Consider the following 26,659-nt stretch of genomic DNA (forward strand, 5'->3'; position numbering starts at 1 on the left):
AGCCATGTCCGTCCGTCTGTCTGTCTGTCTGTCCTGCTGGCTGGAGCGCACGATAACTCTCGAACGGATGAACCGATTCGGTTCAAATGTTGGCTTTAGTAATATTTTGCCCAAACTTAGTTTAAGTTCGAAGATGAGCTACATCGGTCCACTCCTTCCTGTACCTCCCCCACAAAAGTTCGAAAATGTTCGGAAAGTTTGTGCGCACGATAACTCTTGAAGGGAGTTACCGATTTGGTCCATACTTTGTCTAGCGTAAACTTTCTACCAGGGTAAGATGAGGTTCCAATATGGTCTCAATAGGTCCACTCCTTCGGGTACCTCCCACACAAAATTTCGGAAAAGTTCAGTTTAGGGCCATCTCTCGAATCGCTTTGATTTTTGTTTTAGAAACTTGTATTCACTGCCCTCCATACGACGGTACAAGCTTCATCAGGGGCAAGTCCATACTTCCTGAGAAAATAGCATGAAAGTTGCAAAAAACCCCTATGACACACTGTGAGGTGGTTGGAGCGCAAGATAACTTTCGAACGGATCTGCCGATGCGGTCAAAAATATGGCCTTAGTAATATTTTGTTCAAACATAGTTTAAGTTTGAAGATAAGCAATATCGGTCCACTCCTTCAGGTACCTCCCCCACAAAAGTTCAAAAATGTTCGGAAAATTTGTTCGTACGGTAACTCTTGAAGGGAGTGGCCGAATTGGTCTATACTTTACACATCCTAATATATCTACCAGATATAGATCAGATCAAATATGGACTATGCTTGTCCACTCCATCCGGTACCTCCCACACAAAATTTCGGATAAGTTCACTTTAAGACCTAATAACGACTAACTTTGATTTTTGTTGAAGCAACTTGCATTCGCTGCCTCAATTACGATATTAAATGTTTTTTTAGGGGCAAGTCCATACTTCTTTAGCAAACAGCCCGAAGAGTGTAAAAACTCCCTATGACACCATATGTTGTGGCTGAAGATCCACTTCCATTCCTTTTAGTATCTCCTCCGCAAAACTGTTGATCTTTAATCCTAATCAACATTTTTGTCGGTTCAAACGCCCAAATTTTTTAAAACCCGTTAAATTGTTTCAATATACACATGCTGAGGGTATACCTCTGTCGGCAAAGCCGACTGATACTTTTTTACTTGTTTCGTTTTTCATCGATAGAGCGAAAAAGTGTAATGCATTTTCTATGGAAAGATAAAAAAAAATCACGGAAATATTGGTCCACTCTTGTATTTTAAAATTTCCCGGGAAATCCCGGATTCCTGGGAATGGCGATTTTATGATTCTCGTTTCCCGGGAATGATAAAAACCGGGAAAACCCAAAACCCTAATTATAACTAACACATGGCGTTGTTATTTTAATCGGTCCGCCTCATGATGTTCTTACGCGGCTTACTTCTTCACTTATATCGTGATATCTCAAGAATATTGACTCCCATTGAAAAGTCATTAAGATCTTTCTTGTAGACAATTCTTTAGCCTACAGCTTTTACTTTAGCCGATTTCTGATAGGTTTTATCGTTTTTGAGAAAAATTAAAAAACATGAATAAGGCATCCAAAAAAATACTTTTGACCCTGAATAACTTTGTTTACACACATGAGATCGATGGGGACTTTTAGGGCGTTACTTTTAATGGTAAATCCCAGCTTTCCACTAAAATTCAGCTTTGTGGGAATTATTGCTATTTCCCCTTTATACGCATGTCTATTTTGGCTGGACTATATTTCCTGTATGGCAGTAATGTCGGCCTTGTACTTTTCAAGTACGTCTGCCAATGCGAAGACTGTACCTTCTCTATAAAGAGTGCGAACATTCCAGGTGCAGATTCGCAGATCATGGTCCTTAAACCGTTTGCGGGGTTTGTCAACTTTAGGGAGGATTGGTTTCTTTTTTTCTATAAGAGGGTAACTAACCGCCCATGCGGTACGTAGGATCCAGAAATATTTTTGTTTGTGGGAGAAGACGATACTTTCCGACTTTATTTTGAAGAATTTCTAGATAACGTTAAATTTGTTCATCTAACCAGTCTTGACTCTGTCCATAGGTCAAAGTGATAAAAATACCTTACCGGTGGTTAGCCTACCCACCAATTTTTAACAATCATGCAGCTCGTGTTCATTTCAAACAAAACCTGGTAAAGGTGGAGATATTTTTCCTTTTGTTATTATAAGCTGAGGCTATGCCTATTTATGTTAGCTAAACCATCTGAGAACTTTTTACTTGTTTTTGCCTTAATTGTAAAGCCTTAGAAATATGCTATAAATTCCGCCTCCCCCCATTTTCACATATGGCCAGTCGGTCATATTGATAACCCTTTGTTGTCATTTTTTCTACTAAAAAATTTCCATGATTTTGACTTTCAACAATGCATGGCCGGCCAAACTTCCGTTAAAAAGTTTAGCCGTTGTTATTGTTCCAAACAATCCAATGTCCTGTAACTAACGAGTGCCTGAACAAAAACAACAAGAACATCAGCGAATCTTTTTCAATAATGTAACCAGCCACAGCTATTTGACCCGCTAGCTGGCTTGCTGGCTGATGCAATGGATGCTCTTATCCCACGTATGTGTGTGTCTCTATTATGTGGTCTTGTCAACGGCGATGAGATTTCATTTGCAATTTTCATTTGTTGGTCGGGATGATGTTGGTTTTGATGTTGTTTCTGTGAAGCTAATAAATGGATAAAAAAGTGAGTGGCTACATGGGCAAATGTTGCAACAATGATGTTGATGATGATGACGATGATGGGGGACAAATGTGACAAAGCAGTGTTGGCGTTAGTTGTGCATAGCTGAGAGATCAAAGCGCCAAACCTTTTGACCCAACTTTCTTTTAATGTGAAAACGTGGCTGTGAGTTGGGGGATGTGGCCGGTCAAACACTTGGTTGCAAAGCGGAAAAAATAATACACAGAGAGAGGGAGAATGGATGGTTTTACGGATATGTAGAGTGCAACAGATAGGGCCATCAACAACAAAGACGCATATTGCAACAATGCCCCAGTATGATATCCTTTTGACATGGTGACCAGTCATTATTGTTGTACTTGTCCGGCAGTAGACAGCAAAGCAATGAATTAATGGCCAACACCACCAGCAACAACAACAACAATAACAGAAGCAACAAGGACAACGCTACTAGTCTGGAAAGTTTTCTTTTCTTTCTTTGTGTTTTGGTTTGTTGTTGCTTGGTCTTTTGACTTCAACACCTTATCGTCATCATCATCATCATCAGTATCACCAACTTTGAGACAAAGTCAACGCTCTGGGGGGTCTAGAAAAGTTGACCTGTTGAGTTTTATAAGGTTGTCGTTTTATCTAAAGAATATTTAAGTTGGACTGGCAACAACAACCGCCCGTTTCCTATTTTTGTTTTTCATATCCACCTTTTCTTTTCTTTACACGTTTCTTCTTTGACAGGATATTAATTTGTTGATTGTGCACTATTCGAGCTCGGATAGACATACTGACTAACTGACGGAATGACTGAATGACTGTACTTACATAATTCTCTATCAAATCGTTACGATGTGGCACAAAGTAATTGTGATCCTCCATGTCACGTCGCTTTTTAACACGCACAAAATGTTCCATGGGATTGAGATTACGTCGAGCGCAGGCATTGGCCAGAAACTCTTCCACTGACATTGCATCGCGTAGATAAACTGTTGAATAAGCATTGTCCGGCATGGCAACTTTGAAGGTTTTTTCCGGTTCATCGCGAGAGTTGAGCTGAAATGAAATGTAATGCAAAAAAAAAAAACATTGTGAAAAATACAAACATACATACATACACCGACAAAGAGTTACATAAAACACATTAATTTGATACATTGCTTGAAATGAAAGATAAAATTCGTATTCGTGTCTCAGCATACAGAATGTATCTTAAGCACATAAAGTCAGAGAGAGATAGAGGAAAGGAGGGAGTTACCACTAACCATATTAAAATTTAATGAATTGGAAGTTTTTTTCACATTCGTGTCATTGTGGTGAGTTGGCAGAATTCATACATGTGTATGAAAAAGATAAATGTCATTACTTTTTACCTCTTGTAAGAAGGACAACCCACCTATTTTAAGTTGTAAAAATGCATAATATTGGCTTCGTTTTCAATTAAATACCTTGTAAGTAGTGCAGAATCGTATTAATCGAAATGCATTTAACTTAGAAGTCATCAAGTATAAGGGAAGTTAACAGAGCCAGGTAGCAGGATGCATTGACCACAGCGAGAATTACATACGTATAAACGCGCTAGGAAAGCATAACCGACACCTGCCTCATCTGTAACCTACACTGTCGCGACAGGTGTTGTATAAGTCTCGCATAACTTTGATCGCACGCTCACGGTACTGGGTACTTCGTGCAATGTCTATTGGAGAGCTACAGGTAGTTCTTCAACATCTTCAGCGTGGAACAATTATATACTGAACAAATGATCAGTCCATAAGTAAGAAATTAAGGAACAGATTTTATACAACCTGTTCCGGGTTTCAGCCATCAAAATAGACGCAAGAATGGCGAGAGAATGGCGCACTGAGACCTGCTTAAACTTTGCCAAAGGGATCTCACTGCTCTCAGTTAAGTGACAAAAGAGAAACTTTATGTGGTCTCTGCAGCCGCCAGTTTCCCTTTCTCACAATTTTCCGTCGACCCATGCGCTCATACTTCATGACAACGCGAAGAACGCCATCCAATACACGATGCTGAACTTCAGTGTGGGGTGATGCATTAGAACAATCATCACAAATCATTAATTGCAATGGACTCCGAGGTATGATCGAGGAATTAATGGAGGCGGTGCAACAAACCAAAATCAACAACAGTTGCAGCTTATAGCGTTGTGATGGTTACAAAAAAAGGTGCTTCAGTAAACCCTTTCTGAACACATGCGTGCTCCCATAGAACAAATAGTTTCTTCAATAGATCCTTCTGAAAAAATAGGTGCTACCATAGACTCTTTCTGTAAGAATGATGCTATTATAGTCCCTTTCTGAACAAATAGTTCCCACTATAGACCCTTTTTAAAAGAGTGGTGCTACTATGGAACCCTTCTTAAAGAACGGGTGCTTCCATAGGACCTATCTGAAAAAAAGAGTGTCTTGGGGACCCTCTCTGAAATAAAGGGTGCTTCTGCAGACCCTTTCTGAAATAAAGGGTACTTAGTAGGCCTTTTTTGAAAGAAAGGGTGCTTCTACAGACCTTTCTGAAAAAGGGTGCCTCTATAGACCCTTCCTGAAAGAAAGGGTGCCTCTATACACCCTTTTTTGAAAGAAAGGGTGCCTCTATAGATCCTTCCTGAAAGAAAGGGTGCCTCTATAGATCCTTCCTGAAAGAAAGGGTCCCCTATAGACCCTTTCTGAAAGAAAGGGTGCTTCTTTAGACCCTTTCTGAAAGAAAGGATGCTTCTGTAGATCCCTCCTGAAACATAGGGTGCTTCCATAGACCCTTTCTGTACAAATTGGGGGTTCCATAGACCCCTTCTGAACAAATTGGTGGTTCTATAGACCCCTTCTGAACAAATTGGTGGTTCCATTGACCCTTTCTGAACAAATTGGTGGTTCCATAAACCCTTTTCTAGATGCTTCCATAGACCCTTTCTAAAAGAAAGGGTGCCTCTATAGACCCCTTCTAAAAGAGGATATTCCTATAGACCCCTTCTGAAAGAAAGGGTGCTTTTATAGATCTCTTCTGAAAGAAAGGGTGCTTTTATAAATCTCTTCTGAAAGAAAGGGTGCTTCTATAGACCCTTTCTGAAAGAAGGGGTGCTTCTTTAGACCCTTTCTGAAAGAAGGGGTGCTTCTTTAGACTCTTTCTAAAAGAAGGGGTGCTTCTGTAGATCCCTCCTGAAACATAGGGTGCTTCCATAGACCCTTTCTGTACAAATTGGGGGTTCCATAGACCCCTTCTGAACAAATTGGTGGTTCCATAGACCCCTTCTGAACAAATTGGTGGTTCCATAGACCCATTCTGAAAGAAAGGGTGCTTCTATAGACCCATTCTGAAAGAAAGGGTGCTTCTATAGACCCATCCTGAAAGAAAGGGTGCTTCTATAGAACCTTTCTGAAAGAAAGGGTGCTTCTATAGAACCTTTCTGAAAGAAAGGGTGCTTCTATAGACCCCTTCTGAAAGAAATGGTGCTTCTATAGACCCCTTGTGAAAGAAAGGGTGCTTCTATAGACCCATCCTGAAAGAAAGGGTGCTTCTATAGACCCTTTCTGAAAGAAAGGGTGCTTCTATAGACCCTTTTTTAAAAAAAGGGTGCTTCTATAGACCCTTTCTTAAAGAAAGGGTGCTTCTATAGACCCTTTCTGAAAGAAAGGGTGCTTTTATGGACCCTTTCTGAATGAAAGGGTGCTTCTATAGACCCTTTCTGAATGAAAGGGTGCTTCTATAGACCCTTTCTGAATGAAAGGGTGCTTCTATAGACCCTTTCTGAATGAAAGGGTGTTTCTATAGACCCTTTCTGAAACAAAGGCCTTTCTTTCAGAATGGGTCTATAGAAGCACCCTTTATTTCAGAAAGGGTCTATAGAAGCACCCTTTATTTCAGAAAGGGTCTATAGAAGCACCCTTTATTTCAGAAAGGGTCTATAGAAGCACCCTTTATTTCAGAAAGGGTCTATAGAAGCTCCCTTTATTTCAGAAAGGGTCTACAAAAGGGTGCTTCTATAGACCCCTTCTGAAAAAAGGGTGCTTCTATAGACGCTTTCTGAAAGAAAGGGTGCTTCTATAGACGCTTTCTGAAAGAAAGGGTGCTTCTATAGACGATTTCTGAAATAAAGGGTGCTTCTATAGACGCTTTCTGAAAGAAAGGGTGCTTCTATAGACGCTTTCTGAAAGAAAGGGTGCTTCTATAGACCCTTTCTGAAAGAAAGGGTGCTTCTATAGAACCTTTCTGAAAGAAAGGGTGCTTCTATAGACCCTTTCTGAAAGAAAGGGTGCTTCAATAGACGCTTTCTGAAAGAAAGGGTGCTTCTATAGACGCTTTCTGAAAGAAAGGGTGCTTCTATAGACGATTTCTGAAATAAAGGGTGCTTCTATAGACGATTTCTGAAATAAAGGGTGCTTCTATAGACGCTTTCTGAAAGAAAGGGTGCTTCTATAGACGCTTTCTGAAAAAAGTGTGCTTCTATAGACCCTTTCTTCTGAAAAAAGTGTGCTTCTATAGACCCTTTCTTCTGAAAAAAGGGTGCTTCTATAGACCCTTTCTGAAAGAAAGGGTGCTTCTATAGACCCTTTCTGAAAAAAGGGTGCTGCTATAGACCCTTTATGAAAGAAAGGGTGCTTCTATAGACGCATTCTGAAAGAAAGGGTGCTTCTATAGACGCTTTCTGAAATAAAGGGTGCTTCTATAGACGCTTTCTGAAATAAAGGGTGCTTCTATAGACGCTTTCTGAAATAAAGGGTGCTTCTATAGACGCTTTCTGAAAGAAAGGGTGCTTCTATAGACGCTTTCTGAAAGAAAGGGTGCTTCTATAGACCTTTTCTGAAAGAAAGGGTGCTTCTATAGACCCTTTCTGAAAGAAAGGGTGCTTCTATAGACGCTTTCTGAAAGAAAGGGTGCTTCTATAGACCCTTTATGAAAGAAGGGTGCTTCTATAGACCCTTTCTGAATGAAAGGGTGCTTCTATAGACCCTTTCTGAATGAAAGGGTGCTTCTATAGACCCTTTCTGAATGAAAGGGTGCTTCTATAGACCCTTTCTGAATGAAAGGGTGCTTCTATAGACCCTTTCTGAAACAAAGGCCTTTCTTTCAGAGTGGGTCTATAGAAGCACCCTTTATTTCAGAAAGGGTCTATAAAAGGGTGCTTCTATAGAACCCTTCTGAAAAAAGGGTGCTTCTATAGACCCTTTCTGAAAGAAAGGGTGCTTCTATAGACCCTTTCTGAAAAAAGGGTGCTTCTATAGACGCATTCTGGAAGAAAGGGTGCTTCTGTAGACGCTTTCTGAAATAAAGGGTGCTTCTATAGACGCTTTCTGAAATAAAGGGTGCTTCTATAGACGCTTTCTGAAAGAAAGGGTGCTTCTATAGAAGCTTTCTGAAAGAAAGGGTGCTTCTATAGAAGCTTTCTGAAAGAAAGGGTGCTTCTATAGACCCTTGCTGAAAGAAAGGGTGCTTCTATAGACGCTTTCTGAAAAAAAGGGTGCTTCTATAGACGCTTTCTGAAAGAAAGGGTGCTTCTATAGACCCTTTCTGAAAGAAAGGGTGCTTCTATACACCCTTTCTGGAAGAAAGGGTGCTTCTATAGACCAAACCCAATGGTTGTTTCTTTAGACTCCTTCTGAAGCAATGGATGAATCAATTGATCCTTCTGAAGCAATGGATGAATCAATTGATCCTTCTGAAGCAATGGATGAATCAATTGATCCTTTCTGAACCAAGGGTTTCTCAGAAGCAATGGGTGAACCAATAGACCCTATTTGAACCAAGGTTGTTTCTTTACATCCTTCCTAGAACCAATAGTTGCTTCTGTAGATCCTTGCTGCACCAATAGATCCTTTCTGAAAAATGTTTTTCCTGACCCTTTCTGAATAAATGGGTTCTCCTATTAACCCTTTCTCAAATAATAGGAGCTACTTTGGACCCTTTCTGAAACAACTGGTGTTTTTTTATACCTTTCTGAAAGAATGGTTGCTACTATGGAACCTTTCTCAAAGAATGGTGCTGCCATGGACCCTTTCTGTGCAAATGGGTACTTCTATGGATCGTTTCTGAACGAATGATACCCTTTCTGAACAAATGTGTGCTTCTACAGACCCTTTTTCAACCAGTGGGTGTTTCTGACCCGTGCTTGGAATGTATGGGGGTACAAGTCAAAAAAGAAATTGTCGAAGTAGAGTTGCTTGACGTATATACTCCGAAGATTTTTCCTGTACTCCAGGTTAAAAACCCCAACATAAGCCCACTTTTGGAAGGTGTGCCAGACCATCTCCTCATAATTATCTCCCTCAGCTGACCGCCCAACTTAATCACCACTGAACGCCTAACTTTTATCAATCAAACATCGTGCACTAGATCTGCAAATGTGCAGAGTGGTACCACCACTGTGGCCAGACAAGGTGTCATCAAAGTTGAATCGTACAGCCCGATTTCGCTTTTGTTACCCGTGGTAAAAACTCTTAAGGTTTAACTCCTCCAAAATCTAGAGGTTTTACTCCTCCATAGCTATCCAGTTACCGATCATCAGCATGAGTTCCGAAGGCAGCACATCACTCCATATCCACACATTTCAGTCGAGGACTCAGCCATCAGAAGCCCTGGGATAGGACAGTCTTGGTATCGCTCGACTTACCAAACACCTTTGATACAGTCAAGTACCCCACACACTTTGAGGTCAAGGAGATGACTACCATCCGGCCAAGTTGGAAATGTTGGATAATCAATTATTGGTGTGGACGCCAGTCGTACGTGGAATTCAGGAGCAAGAAGTCCAAGCCCCGTAAAGTGAAATAGGGAGTTGCTCAAGATGGGGTGATATCTCCGTTACCTCTACCTTAAATGTATTTCACACCCTTCACACGAGAAAATTATGGAAATATACACCACACCGGAAACTTTGTTCACAAAATGGACGGCAGAGGTGATCATTGAGTTGAATGCCATGGTTGATGTCAGACGATGAAACTCCACCGCAATCTCCGAAAAACAGCAGTATTAGTCGCACTCACTACAACGTACTGCGCTTGGATAGTACAATAAGTGAGGGAGGTGGGCATTGCACCAGTATGTCCAGTATATGTACATATCTATATCGTTTGAAGTCGACTCTAGTGACCCATACTTGGAGTGGTTAATGCGTGTATCCCTTCCATTAAAAACTGTGTCCCGTGTTCTTCGTCTGACATATAGCTAATATTGGAAGTTGGATATACTAGGAGATTTTAATGAGCTCATTGAGTTATGGTTTTCAATCCTAGGAAATGACCAGAGATGCATGGCGCTGGCTGCACAATTTTCACCGTGGGCGAGGACGCTTCCACCAGGTTTGGGTGATAGATTTCCTGACACATTCATCTTCTCACCTGGTCTGACAAATAACGTGACATGTTAACCCGTCATTTCCCCTTCATCATCTCCAACAATAGTCCAAACGACTTCATAACCTCGAAACTCTGTACTTTCCTTAACCACGTGAAAGACATTTGGAAAGGAGTCAGAGAATTTACCAACCAAAGTTTTAGAGAACTGTCCAATCCCTTTGATGTTCAGAGAGGAATGATTGAGACATCATCACTGTTGCAGCCGCTGGTCGAATACCTGAAATAAGACTTAAAGGGTGTTGTGGTTGTCCGTACGAACGCTATCGTGAGAATCGGAGTGAATCCCCCATCTATAGCAGCTGAAAAACGTCTGTTACCGCGAAGAACAAATAAGTTTTGGCTCATCTACTCTCAGGGTGGTGAAGTCGTCTAACTTCCTGTGGGGAAAGGATAGATGGCACCATGCAAAACATATTTCTAGCTTGAGGCAAAGGCCTGCACGACACACTGCCCTGTCAAACCGTGCAAAACCCGTGTCTTTGACGTGTGAAAGAAACTTGTTCCTGTTCATTGACTGATTAAACAATAAATAAACAATAAAACAAAAACAGATAATTCATTTTCCGTTTAACATTTATAACAGGAAAATGAAATACAAAAATATTTAAATCCCGATCAAGGAAATGCATTAAAAATGTAATAATTTTTTTTTCCGAAAAAAAGAAAAAAAAACACAAAATGCCATTATTCCCATCGATGGATGTTGCTGACTGACTATTGGTTCCCATCGGAAAAATTATGTTTTACCACTTCTCGCTGTTGTTTTAAGTGCTCGATAAAAACAAACTTTTACAACAACAACAATAATAACACCCAATCATAATAATAAATAATCCCGGCGTTGCCGCCATTTGGTTGGGGGATTAGTTTGGAAGCCATAAAGGCAGACATACCAACCTATTTAACAATGCCATTGGTATGGATTGCCGCCATAGAGTGGATGATGCTGTTGTTGTTGTTGTTGCTTCAATATTCATTTGCACCATTTCATTACAACAATCAGTCAAAAGGCATACAAGTGGCGAAATTATAAAAATGTTCTTTGCAACGCCCGTCCGTCCAATTCAAAGAAGAATACCATCATCATGAGCGGCAGCAGCAGCAACAACATCGACACGAACAACGACTGCCACTATTGCCGCCACGAACAAACAACAACGGACAACCACCATAATAAAATTCTGATTCAATCAATGCTCAATTCCTTTTTGTTTTTGGTTGCTCTTCTTGTTGTTGTTGTTGTAGCCATTTTTTCAGCTTTTATTATTGCGGGGTTGTTGACTGCAATAAAGCCAGGCCGGAAAACCGCAAAAAAGACTTGTTTGCATGCATGCTTTACATAATTTGTATGCGGAATGAATACACCAACAACAACAACAGCTTCGAACTATCACAGCAACAACAACAAAAATGAAAAACTACAACATAACTACATGCTTGTAAGTGGACGGAATATTTATGTATCTGCATAAGTGCATTATGCCACAGAGGGAGGGTGTGCCATCGCCACTAGGAATTTTTGGTGAAAAATTATATGAAATGTGCTTTAATATATAGAGCTTTTAAAGGTCTTCTTCTTCTTCTTCTTCTATGGTTCAAGGACCTTTTAATAGATTTCTGTGGACCAAATATTTTCTAAAGGCCCAATGGGCTTTAAACATTTCTCTGTAGACGATAGATCTTGTGAAGGCCTTCACTGATCCATGGACCTTCTAAAGCTTTTCTATGGACCGAAGACCTTTTGAAAGTATTCCATAATCCAAGGGCCTTCTAAATGTCTTCCATGGAGGGAAGACATTCTAAAGGTCTTTTATGAATCGTAGACCTTCTAAAATTTTTCTATGGACCGAACTTTTAGAGGTCTTATATGGACAAAAGACCTTTTAAAGGTCTTCTATGGACTGATGATCTTTAAAAGTTTTCTGTTGGCCGAAGACCTTCTAAAGGTCTTCTATTATCCTAGGATATTCTAAAGGTTTTCTATGGACCCAAGACCTTTTAGGGACATCTTCCATGGACCGAAGATTTTCTAAAGGTCTTCTATGGTTTGAAGATCTTCTAAAGGGGTTCTATTACCTGAGGGGCTTCTGAAGGTTTCTATGGGCAGACGACCTTCTTATGACCTTAATACCTAATAAGGGACTACTATGGCATGAAAACCTTCTAAAAGTCTTCTACGAACTGCAGACATTCTAAAGGTCTTCTATGGCCTGATGACCTTCCAAATGTCTTCCATAGCCTGAAGACCTTCTAAACGTCTTCTGCGGACAGAAGACCTTGTAAATGTCTTCTATGGCTTGAAGACGTTCTAGAAGTCTTCTACGGACAGCATAACTTCTTAAGGTTTTTTAGGGCCCGAAGATTTTTTATAGGTATTCTACGGACTGAAGACATTTCGCAGGTCTACTATGGACTGAAAACCTTCTAAATACCATAGAAGGCACAATATCTTCTTATTGTCTCCCATGAACCGAATATCTTCTATTGGGTTTTTATGGACCGAAGACCTTCTGACGGTTTTCTATGTACCGAAGACCTTTTTAAGGCCTTCTATTGATTGAAGACCTTTTGGATTGAATACCTTTTAAAGCTCTTCTATGGACGAAAGACCTTCTAAAGGTCTTCCATGGACTAAATGCCCTTTAAAGGTGTTCCGTGGACTGAAGACCTTTATGGGGTCTTCTATGGACTGAAGAAATTTTAAAATTGTTCTATGGACAGAATACCTTCTAAGTGTCTTCTAAATTTCTTCTAGGTCTTGACACCCTTCTAAAGTTATGCTATAGCCTGAAGACTTTTACTATCACCTGTAGACCTCCTAATGGCTTTCTATGCCTGAGGAGTTTCTATAGGTCTTCTATGAAAATAATACCTTCTAAATATCTTCTATTACCTGAAGACCTTCTATGCGTCATCTATGGACAGAAGACCTTCTAAGGGTCTTCTATGGCCTGAAGTCCTTCTATGCGCCATTTATGGCCAAAAGACCTTTTAAGGGTCTTCTATGGCCTTGAGACTATCTAAAGTTCTTCTATGGCCCGAGTCCGTTCTAAAGGTATTTTGTGGACAGAAGACTTTCTAAAAATTATCTACAGCCTGAAGGACTTCAAAATGTCTTATTTGGTCCAACGACTATCAAAAGGTCTTCTATGGATCGAAGACTTTCTAAAGGCATTTTATGGATCGATGCTCTACTGAAGGTCTTCTATAGACCGATGACATGCAAATGTTTCTACAGATAGGGCACCTTATAAGGGTATTTTATGGTCAGAAAACTGCCTAAGGGTCTTCTCCGTAGTAGTTTCTAAAGTTTTTCTATGGTCCAGGGACATTCCAAATGTTTTCAATCGAAGATCTAAAAATCGTCTATGGCCTGAAGACCTTCTTAAGATCTTATATGGCCTGCAGATCTTCTAAAGGTCTTTTGAGGAGCTACGGCATTTTCAAGATCTTCTATGGACCGACGATTTTCTCAATGTTTTCTATGACCTGAAGACCTTCTAAAAGTCTTTGGCAGCCAGATGACTTTTTAAAGGTCTTCTATGATTTGAAAACCTTCAAAAGATCAATGGCCTGAAGACCTTCATTCTAAAGGTCTGGTATGGTCTGAAGACCTTCTTTTTCTATGAACAGAAGACCTTTCAAATGCCTTCTGCGAACAGAAGACCTAAGGATCTTCTAAGACCTTCTACTGTCTACAGACCTTCTAAAGGTCTTCTATGGCTTGAAGATCGAATGCTCTTCTACAGTCTAACTAACTTCTAAAGAGCTTCTGTCAACAGGAGACCTTCTTAAGGTCTTCTATCATCCGAAGACTTTGTAAAGGCCTTTTATGGCATGAAGACTTTCTAAAGGCCCTCTATGGGTCGAATACCTTCTAAAGGTCTTCTATGGCATGAAGACCTTCAAAATGCCCTCTAGGGCTTGAAGATCGAAGGATCGTCTTAAGATATTTTACAGTCTAAAGACCATCTAAAGGTCTTCTGTCGACAGTAGACCTTCTTATGGTCTTATTTGGTCCGAAGATCTTCTAAATGTATTCTACGGAAAGAAGACCTTCCAAATGTATTCTATGGCTTGAAGATCGAATGACCTTCTAAAGGTCTTTTACAGCCTAAAGACCTTCTAAAGGTCTGCTGTCAACAGAAGACCTTCTTAAGGTTTTCTATGGTCCGAAGACGTTCTAAATATCTTCTATGGCATCAAGACCTTCCAAAGGAGTTCTATGGCTCGAATACCTATTAAGGTTCCCCTATGTCATGAAGACCTTCAAAATGTCTTCTACGGACAGAAGACCTTCCAAATGTCTTCTTCGGCTTGAAGATGGAAGGATCTTCTAAAGATCTTGTAGAGTCTAAAGACCTTCTAAAGGTCTTCTATCGACAGGAGACCTTCTTAGGGTCTTCTATGGTCCGAAGACCTTCTAAATGTCTTCTATGGCATGAAGACCTTCAAAAGTCTTCTACGCACAGAATACCTTCCAAATGTCTTCTTCGGCTTGAAGATGGAAGGATCTTCTAGAGTCTAAAGATGTTCTATAGGTCTTCTATCGACAGGAGAACTTCTTAAGGTCTTCTATGGTCCGAAGACCTTCTAAATGTCTTATATGGCATGAAGACCTTCAAACTGTCTTCTACGAACAGAAGACCTTTCAAATGTCTTCTCGAAGGATTATTTAAAGATCTTCTACAGTCTAAAGAGCTTCTAAAGGTCCTCTGTCGACAGGAGACCTTCTTAAAGTCTTCTATTGTCCGAAGACCTTCTAATGATCTTCTATGGCTCCAATACCTTCTAGAGTTCCTCTATGGCATGAAGACCTCAAAAGACCTTCCAAATGTGTTCTATGGCTGAAGATCGAAGGATTTCCTAAAGATCTTCTACAGTCGAAAAAAAAAACTTCTAAAGTTCTTCTGTCGACAGGAGACCTTCTTAAGGTCTTCTATGGTTCGAAGACCTTGTAAATGTCTTCTATGGCATGAAGAACTTCTAAAGGTCTTCTATGGCTCGAATACCTTCTAAAGGTCTTATATGACATCAAGATCTTCAAAATGTCTTATGGGCAAGAGACCTTTCAAATGTCTTCTAGGGCTTGAAAATCGAAGGATCTTCAATAGGTCTTCTACAGCCTGAAGATATTCTTAAGGTATTCTATGATCCGAAGACTTTCTAAATATCTTCTGTGGCTTGAGGACCTTCTAAATATCTCCTAGTTTTCTTCTACCGTCGAAAGGTCTTTAGTAGACCGAAAACCCACTAAAGTGTTCTATGGTCAAAATACTTTGTGGACCTACAACCTTCTAAAGGTCTTCAGTGGGCACAAGACCTTCTAAAGATTTTCTATGAACCGAAGAACTTCTAAAGTTCTTTTTATACAGAAGATACGTTCTAAAGGTCTTTTATTTTCAGTGGAAAGGTCTTTAGAAGATCGAAAGCCTACTATTGGTCTTCTATGTTCGAAGGACTTACTAATAGTCTTCATTAGACCGAAGAGAAGAGGGTTAGGTATGGTCGTAGAAACTCCATCAGTGACCGAATACCTTCTATAGATCAGTTATGGTCAGTAAACCTACTTCAGGTCTTCAGTCGACACAAGGCCTGTTAAAGACATTTTATGCTCCTCTATATACAAAAGACCTTTTAATTGATTCTATTGACCAAGGACCTTCTTGAGGTCTTCTTCTATGGTTGAAAGATCAAATGCCTTCTAAATATTTTCTGTCAACCGAAAACCTTCTATAGGGGTTCCTTGGAGAGAAATCCTTCTAAAGTTAACCATTGAAAAAGAAATCCTTTGGAACGATCGCTGTTAATCGCTTTTGGTCGATTTGCAACAGGGAAAATTCTTAAACAACAACAACACTATTTGGCTCATTCCCATACACACATAAGTGCTTATGCCTACAAACATCATATGTTTGTGTGTATGTATGTAGTAGATGTGCTGTTCAAAAATATTTGTACAAATTCCATGTTCCAGGGAATTATAGCCATTCACATGAACCACACACACACGCACACGAACTGTATTTTCAGGCCTTAGCATAAGTAATGCCTGGAAAGCAGACTAGTCTTTGCAACACATGTTTGACATGCATGCACAACCAGGCAGGATATATGTATATTCGTTTGGCAGGCTTGCTTTTGAGCAACAATGAGCTATGTCCGCTTTAACGTTCATTAAGCAAAGAAACACAAAAAAACTGCAACAAATAAATGAATAAAACTACAAACTGGGCGGACACTGACATCTGTAATTGAAATGAATTAAAAAAAAGCCGATGAACGATGATAGAAGGTGGGGGACACTGATGATTTACTTTAACAACTGAAACAATTATTAAAGCTTATTGATTTATGGCTATGCAACAAGAAAGAGCATAGTGATGATATTCATGGTTTGCCGAGGCGGACTTCAGGTAACGGGATAATGGAGTAATTCTGTTGTGTTTTATTTTTATTGAAGTTGTTTTCCACAACATTTATCTAAACGTTGTTAAATGACTCAAAATCAATCGATCGTTTTGTTACGTTTCAATAAACTTTGAAACGATTAGTGTGAAAATTACAGGCAAACAAATACAGCAACATGAAAAATAAGTTGCATTTAATTGTTGTTGTTACGCCTAGTAGTCGGTGTTAAAGGGTGGAAGTTGTTCCTTTTGTTTGATTCAATTTGGGATAATTGAAATGTTTGGTATTCATCGAACAAAAATCTGGAAACAAAGTAATGTGAAATAAATCAGGGTCTGGTCAAAGGGCGTGGATTTTCAGAGAATAATTTTCAGGGCCTGGTCAAAAGCGAAGATTATTAAACAATATTTTATAAGGGTCTGGTCAAAGGCGTGGATTATAAAAGAATATTGTTTGAGGGCCTGGTCAAAGGCGTGGATTATTAAAAAAAAAATGTGGACCTGGTCAAAGGCGTGGATTATTAAAGAATATTTTTTCAGGGCCTGGTCAATGGCGTTGATTATTAAAGAATATGTTTTCAGGGCCTGGTCAAAGGCGTGGATTATTAAAGAATATTTTTTCAGGGCCTGGTCAAAGGCGTGGATTATTAAAGAATATTTTTTCAGGGCCTGGCCAAAGGCGTGGATTATTAAAGAATATTTTTCAGGGCCTGGTCAAAGGCGTGGATTATTAAAGAATATTTTTTCAGGGCCTGGTCAAAGGCGTGGATTATTAAAGAATATTTTTTCAGGGCCTGGTCAAAGGCGTGGATTATTAAACAATATTTTTTCAGAGCCTGGTCAAAGGCGTGGATTATTAAACAATATTTTTTCAGGGCCTGGTCAAAGGCGTGGATTATTAAAGAATATTTTTTTCAGGGCCTGGTCAAAGGCGTGGATTATTAAAGAATATTTTTTCAGGGCCTGGTCAAAGGCGTGGATTATTAAAGAATATTTTTTCAGGGCCTGGTCAAAGGCGTGGATTATTAAAGAATATTTTTTCAGGGCCTGGTCAAAGGCGTGGATTATTAAAGAATATTTTTTCAGGGCCTGGTCAAAGGCGTGGATTATTAAAGAATATTTTTCAGGGCCTGGTCAAAGGCGTGGATTATTAAAGAATATTTTTTCAGGGCCTGGTCAAAGGCGTGGATTATTAAAGAATATTTTTTCAGGGCCTGGTCAAAGGCGTGGATTATTAAAGAATATTTTTTCAGGGCCTGGTCAAAGGCGTGGATTATTAAAGAATATTTTTTCAGGGCCTGGTCAAAGGCGTGGAATATTAAAGAATATTTTTCAGGGCCTGGTCAAAGGCCGTGGATTATTAAAGAATATTTTTTCAGGGGCCTGGTCAAAGGCGTGGATTATTAAAGAATATTTTTTCAGGGCCTGGTCAAAGGCGTGGATTATTAAAGAATATTTTTTCAGGGCCTGGTCAAAGGCGTGGATTATTAAAGAATATTTTTTCAGGGCCTGGTCAAAGGCGTGGATTATTAAAGAATATTTTTTCAGGGCCTGGTCAAAGGCGTGGATTATTAAAGAATATTTTTTCAGGGCCTGGTCAAAGGCGTGGATTATTAAAGAATATTTTTTCAGGGCCTGGTCAAAGGCGTGGATTATTAAAGAATATTTTTTCAGGGCCTGGTCAAAGGCGTGGATTATTAAAGAATATTTTTTCAGGGCCTGGTCAAAGGCGTGGATTATTAAAGAATATTTTTTCAGGGCCTGGTCAAAGGCGTGGATTATTAAAGAATATTTTTTCAGGGCCTGGTCAAAGGCGTGGATTATTAAAGAATATTTTTTCAGGCCTGGTCAAAGGCGTGGATTATTAAAGAATATTTTTTCAGGGCCTGGTCAAAGGCGTGGAATATTAAAGAATATTTTTTCAGGGCCTGGTCAAAGGCGTGGATTATTAAAGAATATTTTTTCAGGGCCTGGTCAAAGGCGTGGATTATTAAAGAATATTTTTTCAGGGCCTGGTCAAAGGCGTGGATTATTAAAGAATATTTTTTCAGGGCCTGGTCAAAGGCGTGGATTATTAAAGAATATTTTTTCAGGGCCTGGTCAAAGGCGTGGATTATTAAAGAATATTTTTTCAGGGCCTGGTCAAAGGCGTGGATTATTAAAGAATATTTTTTCAGGGCCTGGTCAAAGGCGTGGATTATTAAAGAATATTTTTTCAGGGCCTGGTCAAAGGCGTGGATTATTAAAGAATATTTTTTCAGGGCCTGGTCAAAGGCGTGGATTATTAAAGAATATTTTTTCAGGCCTGGTCAAAAGGCGTGGATTATTAAAGAATATTTCTTCAGGGCCTGGTCAAAGGCGTGGATTATTAAAGAATATTTTTTCAGGGCCTGGTCAAAGGCGTGGATTATTAAAGAATATTTTTTCAGGGCCTGGTCAAAGGCGTGGATTATTAAAGAATATTTTTTTAGGGCCTGCTCAAAGGCGTGGATTATTAAAGAATATTTTTTCAGGGCCTGCTCAAAGGCGTGGATTATTAAAGAATATTTTTTCAGGGCCTGCTCAAAGGCGTGGATTATTAAAGAATATTTTTTCAGGGCCTGCTCAAAGGCGTGGATTATTAAAGAATATTTTTCAGGCCTGCTCAAAGGCGTGGATTATTAAAGAATATTTTTTCAGGGCCTGCTCAAAGGCGTGGATTATTAAAGAATATTTTTTCAGGGCCTGCTCAAAGGCGTGGATTATTAAAGAATATTTTTTCAGGGCCTGCTCAAAGGCGTGGATTATTAAAGAATATTTTTTCAGGGCCTGCTCAAAGGCGTGGATTATTAAAGAATATTTTTCAGGGCCTGCTCAAAGGCGTGGATTATTAAAGAATATTTTTCAGGGCCTGGTCAAAGGCGTGGATTATTAAAGAATATTTTTTCAGGGCCTGGTCAAAGGCGTGGATTATTAAAGAATATTTTTTCAGGGCCTGGTCAAAGGCGTGGATTATTAAAGAATATTTTTCAGGGCCTGGTCAAAGGCGTGGATTATTAAAGAATATTTTTTCAGGGCCTGGTCAAAGGCGTGGATTACTAAAGAATATTTTTTCAGGGCCTGGTCAAAGGCGTGGATTATTAAAGAATATTTTTTTAGGGCCTGGTCAAAGGCGTGGATTATTAAAGAATATTTTTTTAGGGCCTGGTCAAAGGCGTGGATTATTAAAGAATATTTTTTCAGGGCCTGGTCAAAGGCGTGGATTATTAAAGAATATTTTTTCAGGGCGTGCTCAAAGGCGTGGATTATTAAAGAATATTTTTTCAGGGCCTGCTCAAAGGCGTGGATTATTAAAGAATATTTTTTCAGGGCCTGCTCAAAGGCGTGGATTATTAAAGAATATTTTTTCAGGGCCTGCTCAAAGGCGTGGATTATTAAAGAATATTTTTTCAGGGCCTGCTCAAAGGCTTGGATTATTAAAGAATATTTTTTCAGGGCCTGCTCAAAGGCGTGGATTATTAAAGAATATTTTTTCAGGGCCTGCTCAAAGGCGTGGATTATTAAAGAATATTTTTTCAGGGCCTGCTCAAAGGCGTGGATTATTAAAGAATATTTTTTCAGGGCCTGCTCAAAGGCGTGGATTATTAAAGAATATTTTTTCAGGGCCTGCTCAAAGGCGTGGATTATTAAAGAATATTTTTTCAGGGCCTGCTCAAAGGCGTGGATTATTAAAGAATATTTTTTCAGGGCCTGCTCAAAGGCGTGGATTATTAAAGAATATTTTTTCAGGGCCTGCTCAAAGGCGTGGATTATTAAAGAATATTTTTTCAGGGCCTGCTCAAAGGCGTGGATTATTAAAGAATACTTTTTCAGGGCCTGCTCAAAGGGCGTGGATTATTAAAGAATATTTTTTCAGGGCCTGCTCAAAGGCGCGGATTATTAAAGAATATTTTTTCAGGGCCTGCTCAAAGGCGTGGATTATTAAAGAATATTTTTTCAGGGCCTGCTCAAAGGCGTGGATTATTAAAGAATATTTTTTCAGGGCCTGCTCAAAGGCGTGGATTATTAAAGAATATTTTTTCAGGCCTGCTCAAAGGCGTGGATTATTAAAGAATATTTTTTCAGGGCCTGCTCAAAGGCGTGGATTATTAAAGAATATTTTTTCAGGGCCTGCTCAAAGGCGTGGATTATTAAAGAATATTTTTTCAGGGCCTGCTCAAAGGCGTGGATTATTAAAGAATATTTTTTCAGGGCCTGCTCAAAGGCGTGGATTATTAAAGAATATTTTTCAGGGGCCTGCTCAAAGGCGTGGATTATTAAAGAATATTTTTTCAGGGCCTGCTCAAAGGCGTGGATTTATTAAAGAATATTTTTTCAGGGCCTGCTCAAAAGGCGTGGATTATTAAAGAATATTTTTTCAGGGCCTGCTCAAAGGCGTGGATTATTAAAGAATATTTTTTCAGGGCCTGCTCAAAGGCGTGGATTATTAAAGAATATTTTTTCAGGGCCTGCTCAAAGGCGTGGATTATTAAAGATATTTTTTCAGGGCCTGCTCAAAGGCGTGGATTATTAAAGAATATTTTTTCAGGGCCTGCTCAAAGGCGTGATTATTAAAGAATATTTTTCAGGGCCTGCTCAAAGGCGTGGATTATTAAAGAATATTTTTTCAGGGCCTGCTCAAAGGCGTGGATTATTAAAGAATATTTTTTCAGGGCCTGCTCAAAGGCGTGGATTATTAAAGAATATTTTTTCAGGGCCTGCTCAAAGGCGTGGATTATTAAAGAATATTTTTTCAGGGCCTGCTCAAAGGCGTGGATTATTAAAGAATATTTTTTCAGGGCCTGCTCAAAGGCGTGGATTATTAAAGAATATTTTTTCAGGGCCTGCTCAAAGGCGTGGATTATTAAAGAATATTTTTTCAGGGCCTGCTCAAAGGCGTGGATTATTAAAGAATATTTTTTCAGGGCCTGCTCAAAGGCGTGGATTATTAAAGAATATTTTTTCAGGGCCTGCTCAAAGGCGTGGATTATTAAAGAATATTTTTTCAGGGCCTGCTCAAAGGCGTGGATTATTAAAGAATATTTTTTCAGGGCCTGCTCAAAGGCGTGGATTATTAAAGAATATTTTTTCAGGGCCTGCTCAAAGGCGTGGATTATTAAAGAATATTTTTTCAGGGCCTGGTCAAAGGCGTGGATTATTAAAGAATATTTTTTTCAGGGCCTGCTCCAAGGCGTGGATTATTAAAGAATATTTTTTCAAGGCCTGCTCAAAAGCGTGGATTATTAAAGAATATTTTTTCAGGGCCTGGTCAAAGGCGTGGATTATTAAAGAATATTTTTTCAGGGCCTGGTCAAAGGCGTGGATTATTAAAGAATATTTTTTCAGGGCCTGCTCAAAGGCGTGGATTATTAAAGAATATTTTTTCAGGGCCTGCTCAAAGGCGTGGATTATTAAAGAATATTTTTTCAGGGCCTGCTCAAAGGCGTGGATTATTAAAGAATATTTTTTCAGGGCCTGGTCAAAGGCGTGGATTATTAAAGAATATTTTTTTCAGGGCCTGCTCCAAGGCGTGGATTATTAAAGAATATTTTTTCAGGGCCTGGTCAAAGGCGTGGATTATTAAAGAATATTTTTTTCAGGGCCTGCTCCAAGGCGTGGATTATTAAAGAATATTTTTTCAAGGCCTGCTCAAAAGCGTGGATTATTAAAGAATATTTTTTCAGGGCCTGGTCAAAGGCGTGGATTATTAAAGAATATTTTTTCAGGGCCTGGTCAAAGGCGTGGATTATTAAAGAATATTTTTTCAGGGCCTGGTCAAAGGCGTGGATTATTAAAGAATATTTTTTCAGGGCCTGCTCAAAGGCGTGGATTATTAAAGAATATTTTTTCAGGGCCTACTCAAAGGCGTGGATTATTAAAGAATATTTTTTCAGGGCCTGCTCAAAGGCGTGGATTATTAAAGAATATTTTTTCAGGGCCTGCTCAAAGGCGTGGATTATTAAAGAATATTTTTTCAGGGCCTGCTCAAAGGCGTGGATTATTAAAGAATATTTTTTCAGGGCCTGCTCAAAGGCGTGGATTATTAAAGAATATTTTTTCAGGGCCTGCTCAAAGGCGTGGATTATTAAAGAATATTTTTTCAGGGCCTGCTCAAAGGCGTGGATTATTAAAGAATATTTTTTCAGGGCCTGCTCAAAGGCGTGGATTATTAAAGAATATTTTTTCAGGGCCTGCTCAAAGGCGTGGATTATTAAAGAATATTTTTTCAGGGCCTGCTCAAAGGCGTGGATTATTAAAGAATATTTTTTCAGGGCCTGCTCAAAGGCGTGGATTATTAAAGAATATTTTTTCAGGGCCTGCTCAAAGGCGTGGATTATTAAAGAATATTTTTTCAGGGCCTGCTCAAAGGCGTGGATTATTAAAGAATATTTTTTCAGGGCCTGCTCAAAGGCGTGGATTATTAAAGAATATTTTTTCAGGGCCTGCTCAAAGGCGTGGATTATTAAAGAATATTTTTTCAGGGCCTGCTCAAAGGCGTGGATTATTAAAGAATATTTTTTCAGGGCCTGCTCAAAGGCGTGGATTATTAAAGAATATTTTTTCAGGGCCTGCTCAAAGGCGTGGATTATTAAAGAATATTTTTTCAGGGCCTGCTCAAAGGCGTGGATTATTAAAGAATATTTTTTCAGGGCCTGCTCAAAGGCGTGGATTTTTAAAGAATATTTTTTCAGGGCCTGCTCAAAGGCGTGGATTATTAAAGAATATTTTTTCAGGGCCTGCTCAAAGGCGTGGATTATTAAAGAATATTTTTTCAGGGCCTGCTCAAAGGCGTGGATTATTAAAGAATATTTTTTCAGGGCCTGCTCAAAGGCGTGGATTATTAAAGAATATTTTTTTAGGGCCTGCTCAAAGGCGTGGATTATTAAAGAATATTTTTTCAGGGCCTGCTCAAAGGCGTGGATTATTAAAGAATATTTTTTCAGGGCCTTGTCAAAGGCGTGGATTATTGAAGAATATTTTTTCAAGGCCTGCTCAAAGGCGTGGATTATTAAAGAATATTTTTTCAGGGCCTGCTCAAAGGCGTGGATTATTAAAGAATATTTTTTCAGGGCCTGCTCAAAGGCGTGGATTATTAAAGAATATTTTTTTAGGGCCTGCTCAAAGGCGTGGATTATTAAAGAATATTTTTTCAGGGCCTGCTCAAAGGCGTGGATTATTAAAGAATATTTTTTCAGGGCCTTGTCAAAGGCGTGGATTATTGAAGAATATTTTTTCAAGGCCTGCTCAAAGGCGTGGATTATTAAAGAATATTTTTTCAGGGCCTGCTCAAAGGCGTGGATTATTAAAGAATATTTTTTCAGGGCCTGCTCAAAGGCGTGGATTATTAAAGAATATTTTTTCAGGGCCTGCTCAAAGGCGTGGATTATTAAAGAATATTTTTTCAGGGCCTGCTCAAAGGCGTGGATTATTAAAGAATATTTTTTCAGGGCCTGCTCAAAGGCGTGGATTATTAAAGAATATTTTTTCAGGGCCTTGTCAAAGGCGTGGATTATTGAAGAATATTTTTTCAAGGCCTGCTCAAAGGCGTGGATTATTAAAGAATATTTTTTCAGGGCCTGCTCAAAGGCGTGGATTATTAAAGAATATTTTTTCAGGGCCTGCTCAAAGGCGTGGATTATTAAAGAATATTTTTTCAGGGCCTGCTCAAAGGCGTGGATTATTAAAGAATATTTTTTCAGGGCCTGCTCAAAGGCGTGGATTATTAAAGAATATTTTTTTCAGGGCCTGCTCCAAGGCGTGGATTATTAAAGAATATTTTTTCAAGGCCTGCTCAAAAGCGTGGATTATTAAAGAATATTTTTTCAGGGCCTGGTCAAAGGCGTGGATTATTAAAGAATATTTTTTCAGGGCCTGGTCAAAGGCGTGGATTATTAAAGAATATTTTTTCAGGGCCTGCTCAAAGGCGTGGATTATTAAAGAATATTTTTTCAGGGCCTGCTCAAAGGCGTGGATTATTAAAGAATATTTTTTCAGGGCCTGCTCAAAGGCGTGGATTATTAAAGAATATTTTTTCAGGGCCTGCTCAAAGGCGTGGATTATTAAAGAATATTTTTTCAGGGCCTGCTCAAAGGCGTGGATTATTAAAGAATATTTTTTCAGGGCCTGCTCAAAGGCGTGGATTATTAAAGAATATTTTTTCAGGGCCTGCTCAAAGGCGTGGATTATTAAAGAATATTTTTTCAGGGGCTGCTCAAAGGCGTGGATTATTAAAGAATATTTTTTCAGGGCCTGCTCAAAGGCGTGGATTATTAAAGAATATTTTTTCAGGGCCTGCTCAAAGGCGTGGATTATTAAAGAATATTTTTTCAGGGCCTGCTCAAAGGCGTGGATTATTAAAGAATATTTTTTCAGGGCCTGCTCAAAGGCGTGGATTATTAAAGAATATTTTTTCAGGGCCTGCTCAAAGGCGTGGATTATTAAAGAATATTTTTTCAGGGCCTGCTCAAAGGCGTGGATTATTAAAGAATATTTTTTCAGGGCCTGCTCAAAGGCGTGGATTATTAAAGAATATTTTTTCAGGGCCTGCTCAAAGGCGTGGATTATTAAAGAAAATTTTTTTTCAGGGCCTGCTCAAAGGCGTGTATTATTAAAGAATATTTTTTCAGGGCCTGCTCAAAGGCGTGGATTATTAAAGAATATTTTTTCAGGGCCTGCTCAAAGGCGTGGATTATTAAAGAATATTTTTTCAGGGCCTGCTCAAAGGCGTGGATTATTAAAGAATATTTTTTCAGGGCCTGCTCAAAGGCGTGGATTATTAAAGAATATTTTTTCAGGGCCTGCTCAAAGGCGTGGATTATTAAAGAATATTTTTTCAGGGCCTGCTCAAAGGCGTGGATTATTAAAGAATATTTTTTCAGGGCCTGCTCAAAGGCGTGGATTATTAAAGAATATTTTTTCAGGGCCTGCTCAAAGGCGTGGATTATTAAAGAATATTTTTTCAGGGCCTGCTCAAAGGCGTGGATTATTAAAGAATATTTTTTCAGGGCCTGCTCAAAGGCGTGGATTATTAAAGAATATTTTTTCAGGGCCTGCTCAAAGGCGTGGATTATTAAAGAATATTTTTTCAGGGCCTGCTCAAAGGCGTGGATTATTAAAGAATATTTTTTCAGGGCCTGCTCAAAGGCGTGGATTATTAAAGAATATTTTTTCAGGGCCTGCTCAAAGGCGTGGATTATTAAAGAATATTTTTTCAGGGCCTGCTCAAAGGCGTGGATTATTAAAGAATATTTTTTCAGGGCCTGCTCAAAGGCGTGGATTATTAAAGAATATTTTTTCAGGGCCTGCTCAAAGGCGTGGATTATTAAAGAATATTTTTTCAGGGCCTGCTCAAAGGCGTGGATTATTAAAGAATATTTTTTCAGGGCCTGCTCAAAGGCGTGGATTATTAAAGAATATTTTTTCAGGGCCTGCTCAAAGGCGTGGATTATTAAAGAATATTTTTTCAGGGCCTGCTCAAAGGCGTGGATTATTAAAGAATATTTTTTCAGGGCCTGCTCAAAGGCGTGGATTATTAAAGAATATTTTTTCAGGGCCTGCTCAAAGGCGTGGATTATTAAAGAATATTTTTTCAGGGCCTGCTCAAAGGCGTGGATTATTAAAGAATATTTTTTCATGGCCTGCTCAAAGGCGTGGATTATTAAAGAATATTTTTTCAGGGCCTGCTCAAAGGCGTGGATTATTAAAGAATATTTTTTCAGGGCCTGCTCAAAGGCGTGGATTATTAAAGAATATTTTTTCAGGGCCTGCTCAAAGGCGTGGATTATTAAAGAATATTTTTTCAGGGCCTGCTCAAAGGCGTGGATTATTAAAGAATATTTTTTCAGGGCCTGCTCAAAGGCGTGGATTATTAAAGAATATTTTTTCAGGGCCTGCTCAAAGGCGTGGATTATTAAAGAATATTTTTTCAGGGCCTGCTCAAAGGCGTGGATTATTAAAGAATATTTTTTCAGGGCCTGCTCAAAGGCGTGGATTATTAAAGAATATTTTTTCAGGGCCTGCTCAAAGGCGTGGATTATTAAAGAATATTTTTTCAGGGCCTGCTCAAAGGCGTGGATTATTAAAGAATATTTTTTCAGGGCCTGCTCAAAGGCGTGGATTATTAAAGAATATTTTTTCAGGGCCTGCTCAAAGGCGTGGATTATTAAAGAATATTTTTT

General features: G+C 39.1%; 1 protein-coding gene across 17 annotated transcripts in view; it reads right to left on the minus strand.

The window, feature by feature from the left end:
- The window catches only part of LOC141403579 (protein still life, isoform SIF type 1-like), a 392,764-nt gene that overhangs the window by 115,345 nt on the left and 250,760 nt on the right, over positions 1 to 26,659 (minus strand). For all 17 annotated transcript variants that reach the window (XM_073986229.1, XM_073986221.1, XM_073986220.1 and 14 more), the window contains one exon: positions 3,515 to 3,742. In XM_073986229.1, coding sequence (XP_073842330.1) covers positions 3,515 to 3,742 — 228 coding nt within the window. The remainder of the gene's footprint in view (positions 1 to 3,514; positions 3,743 to 26,659) is intronic.

Source organism: Musca autumnalis, unplaced genomic scaffold (assembly GCF_047663935.1).
Source record: "Musca autumnalis isolate F117 unplaced genomic scaffold, ASM4766393v1 scaffold_4, whole genome shotgun sequence".
NCBI classification, from domain to species: Eukaryota; Metazoa; Arthropoda; class Insecta; order Diptera; family Muscidae; genus Musca; species Musca autumnalis.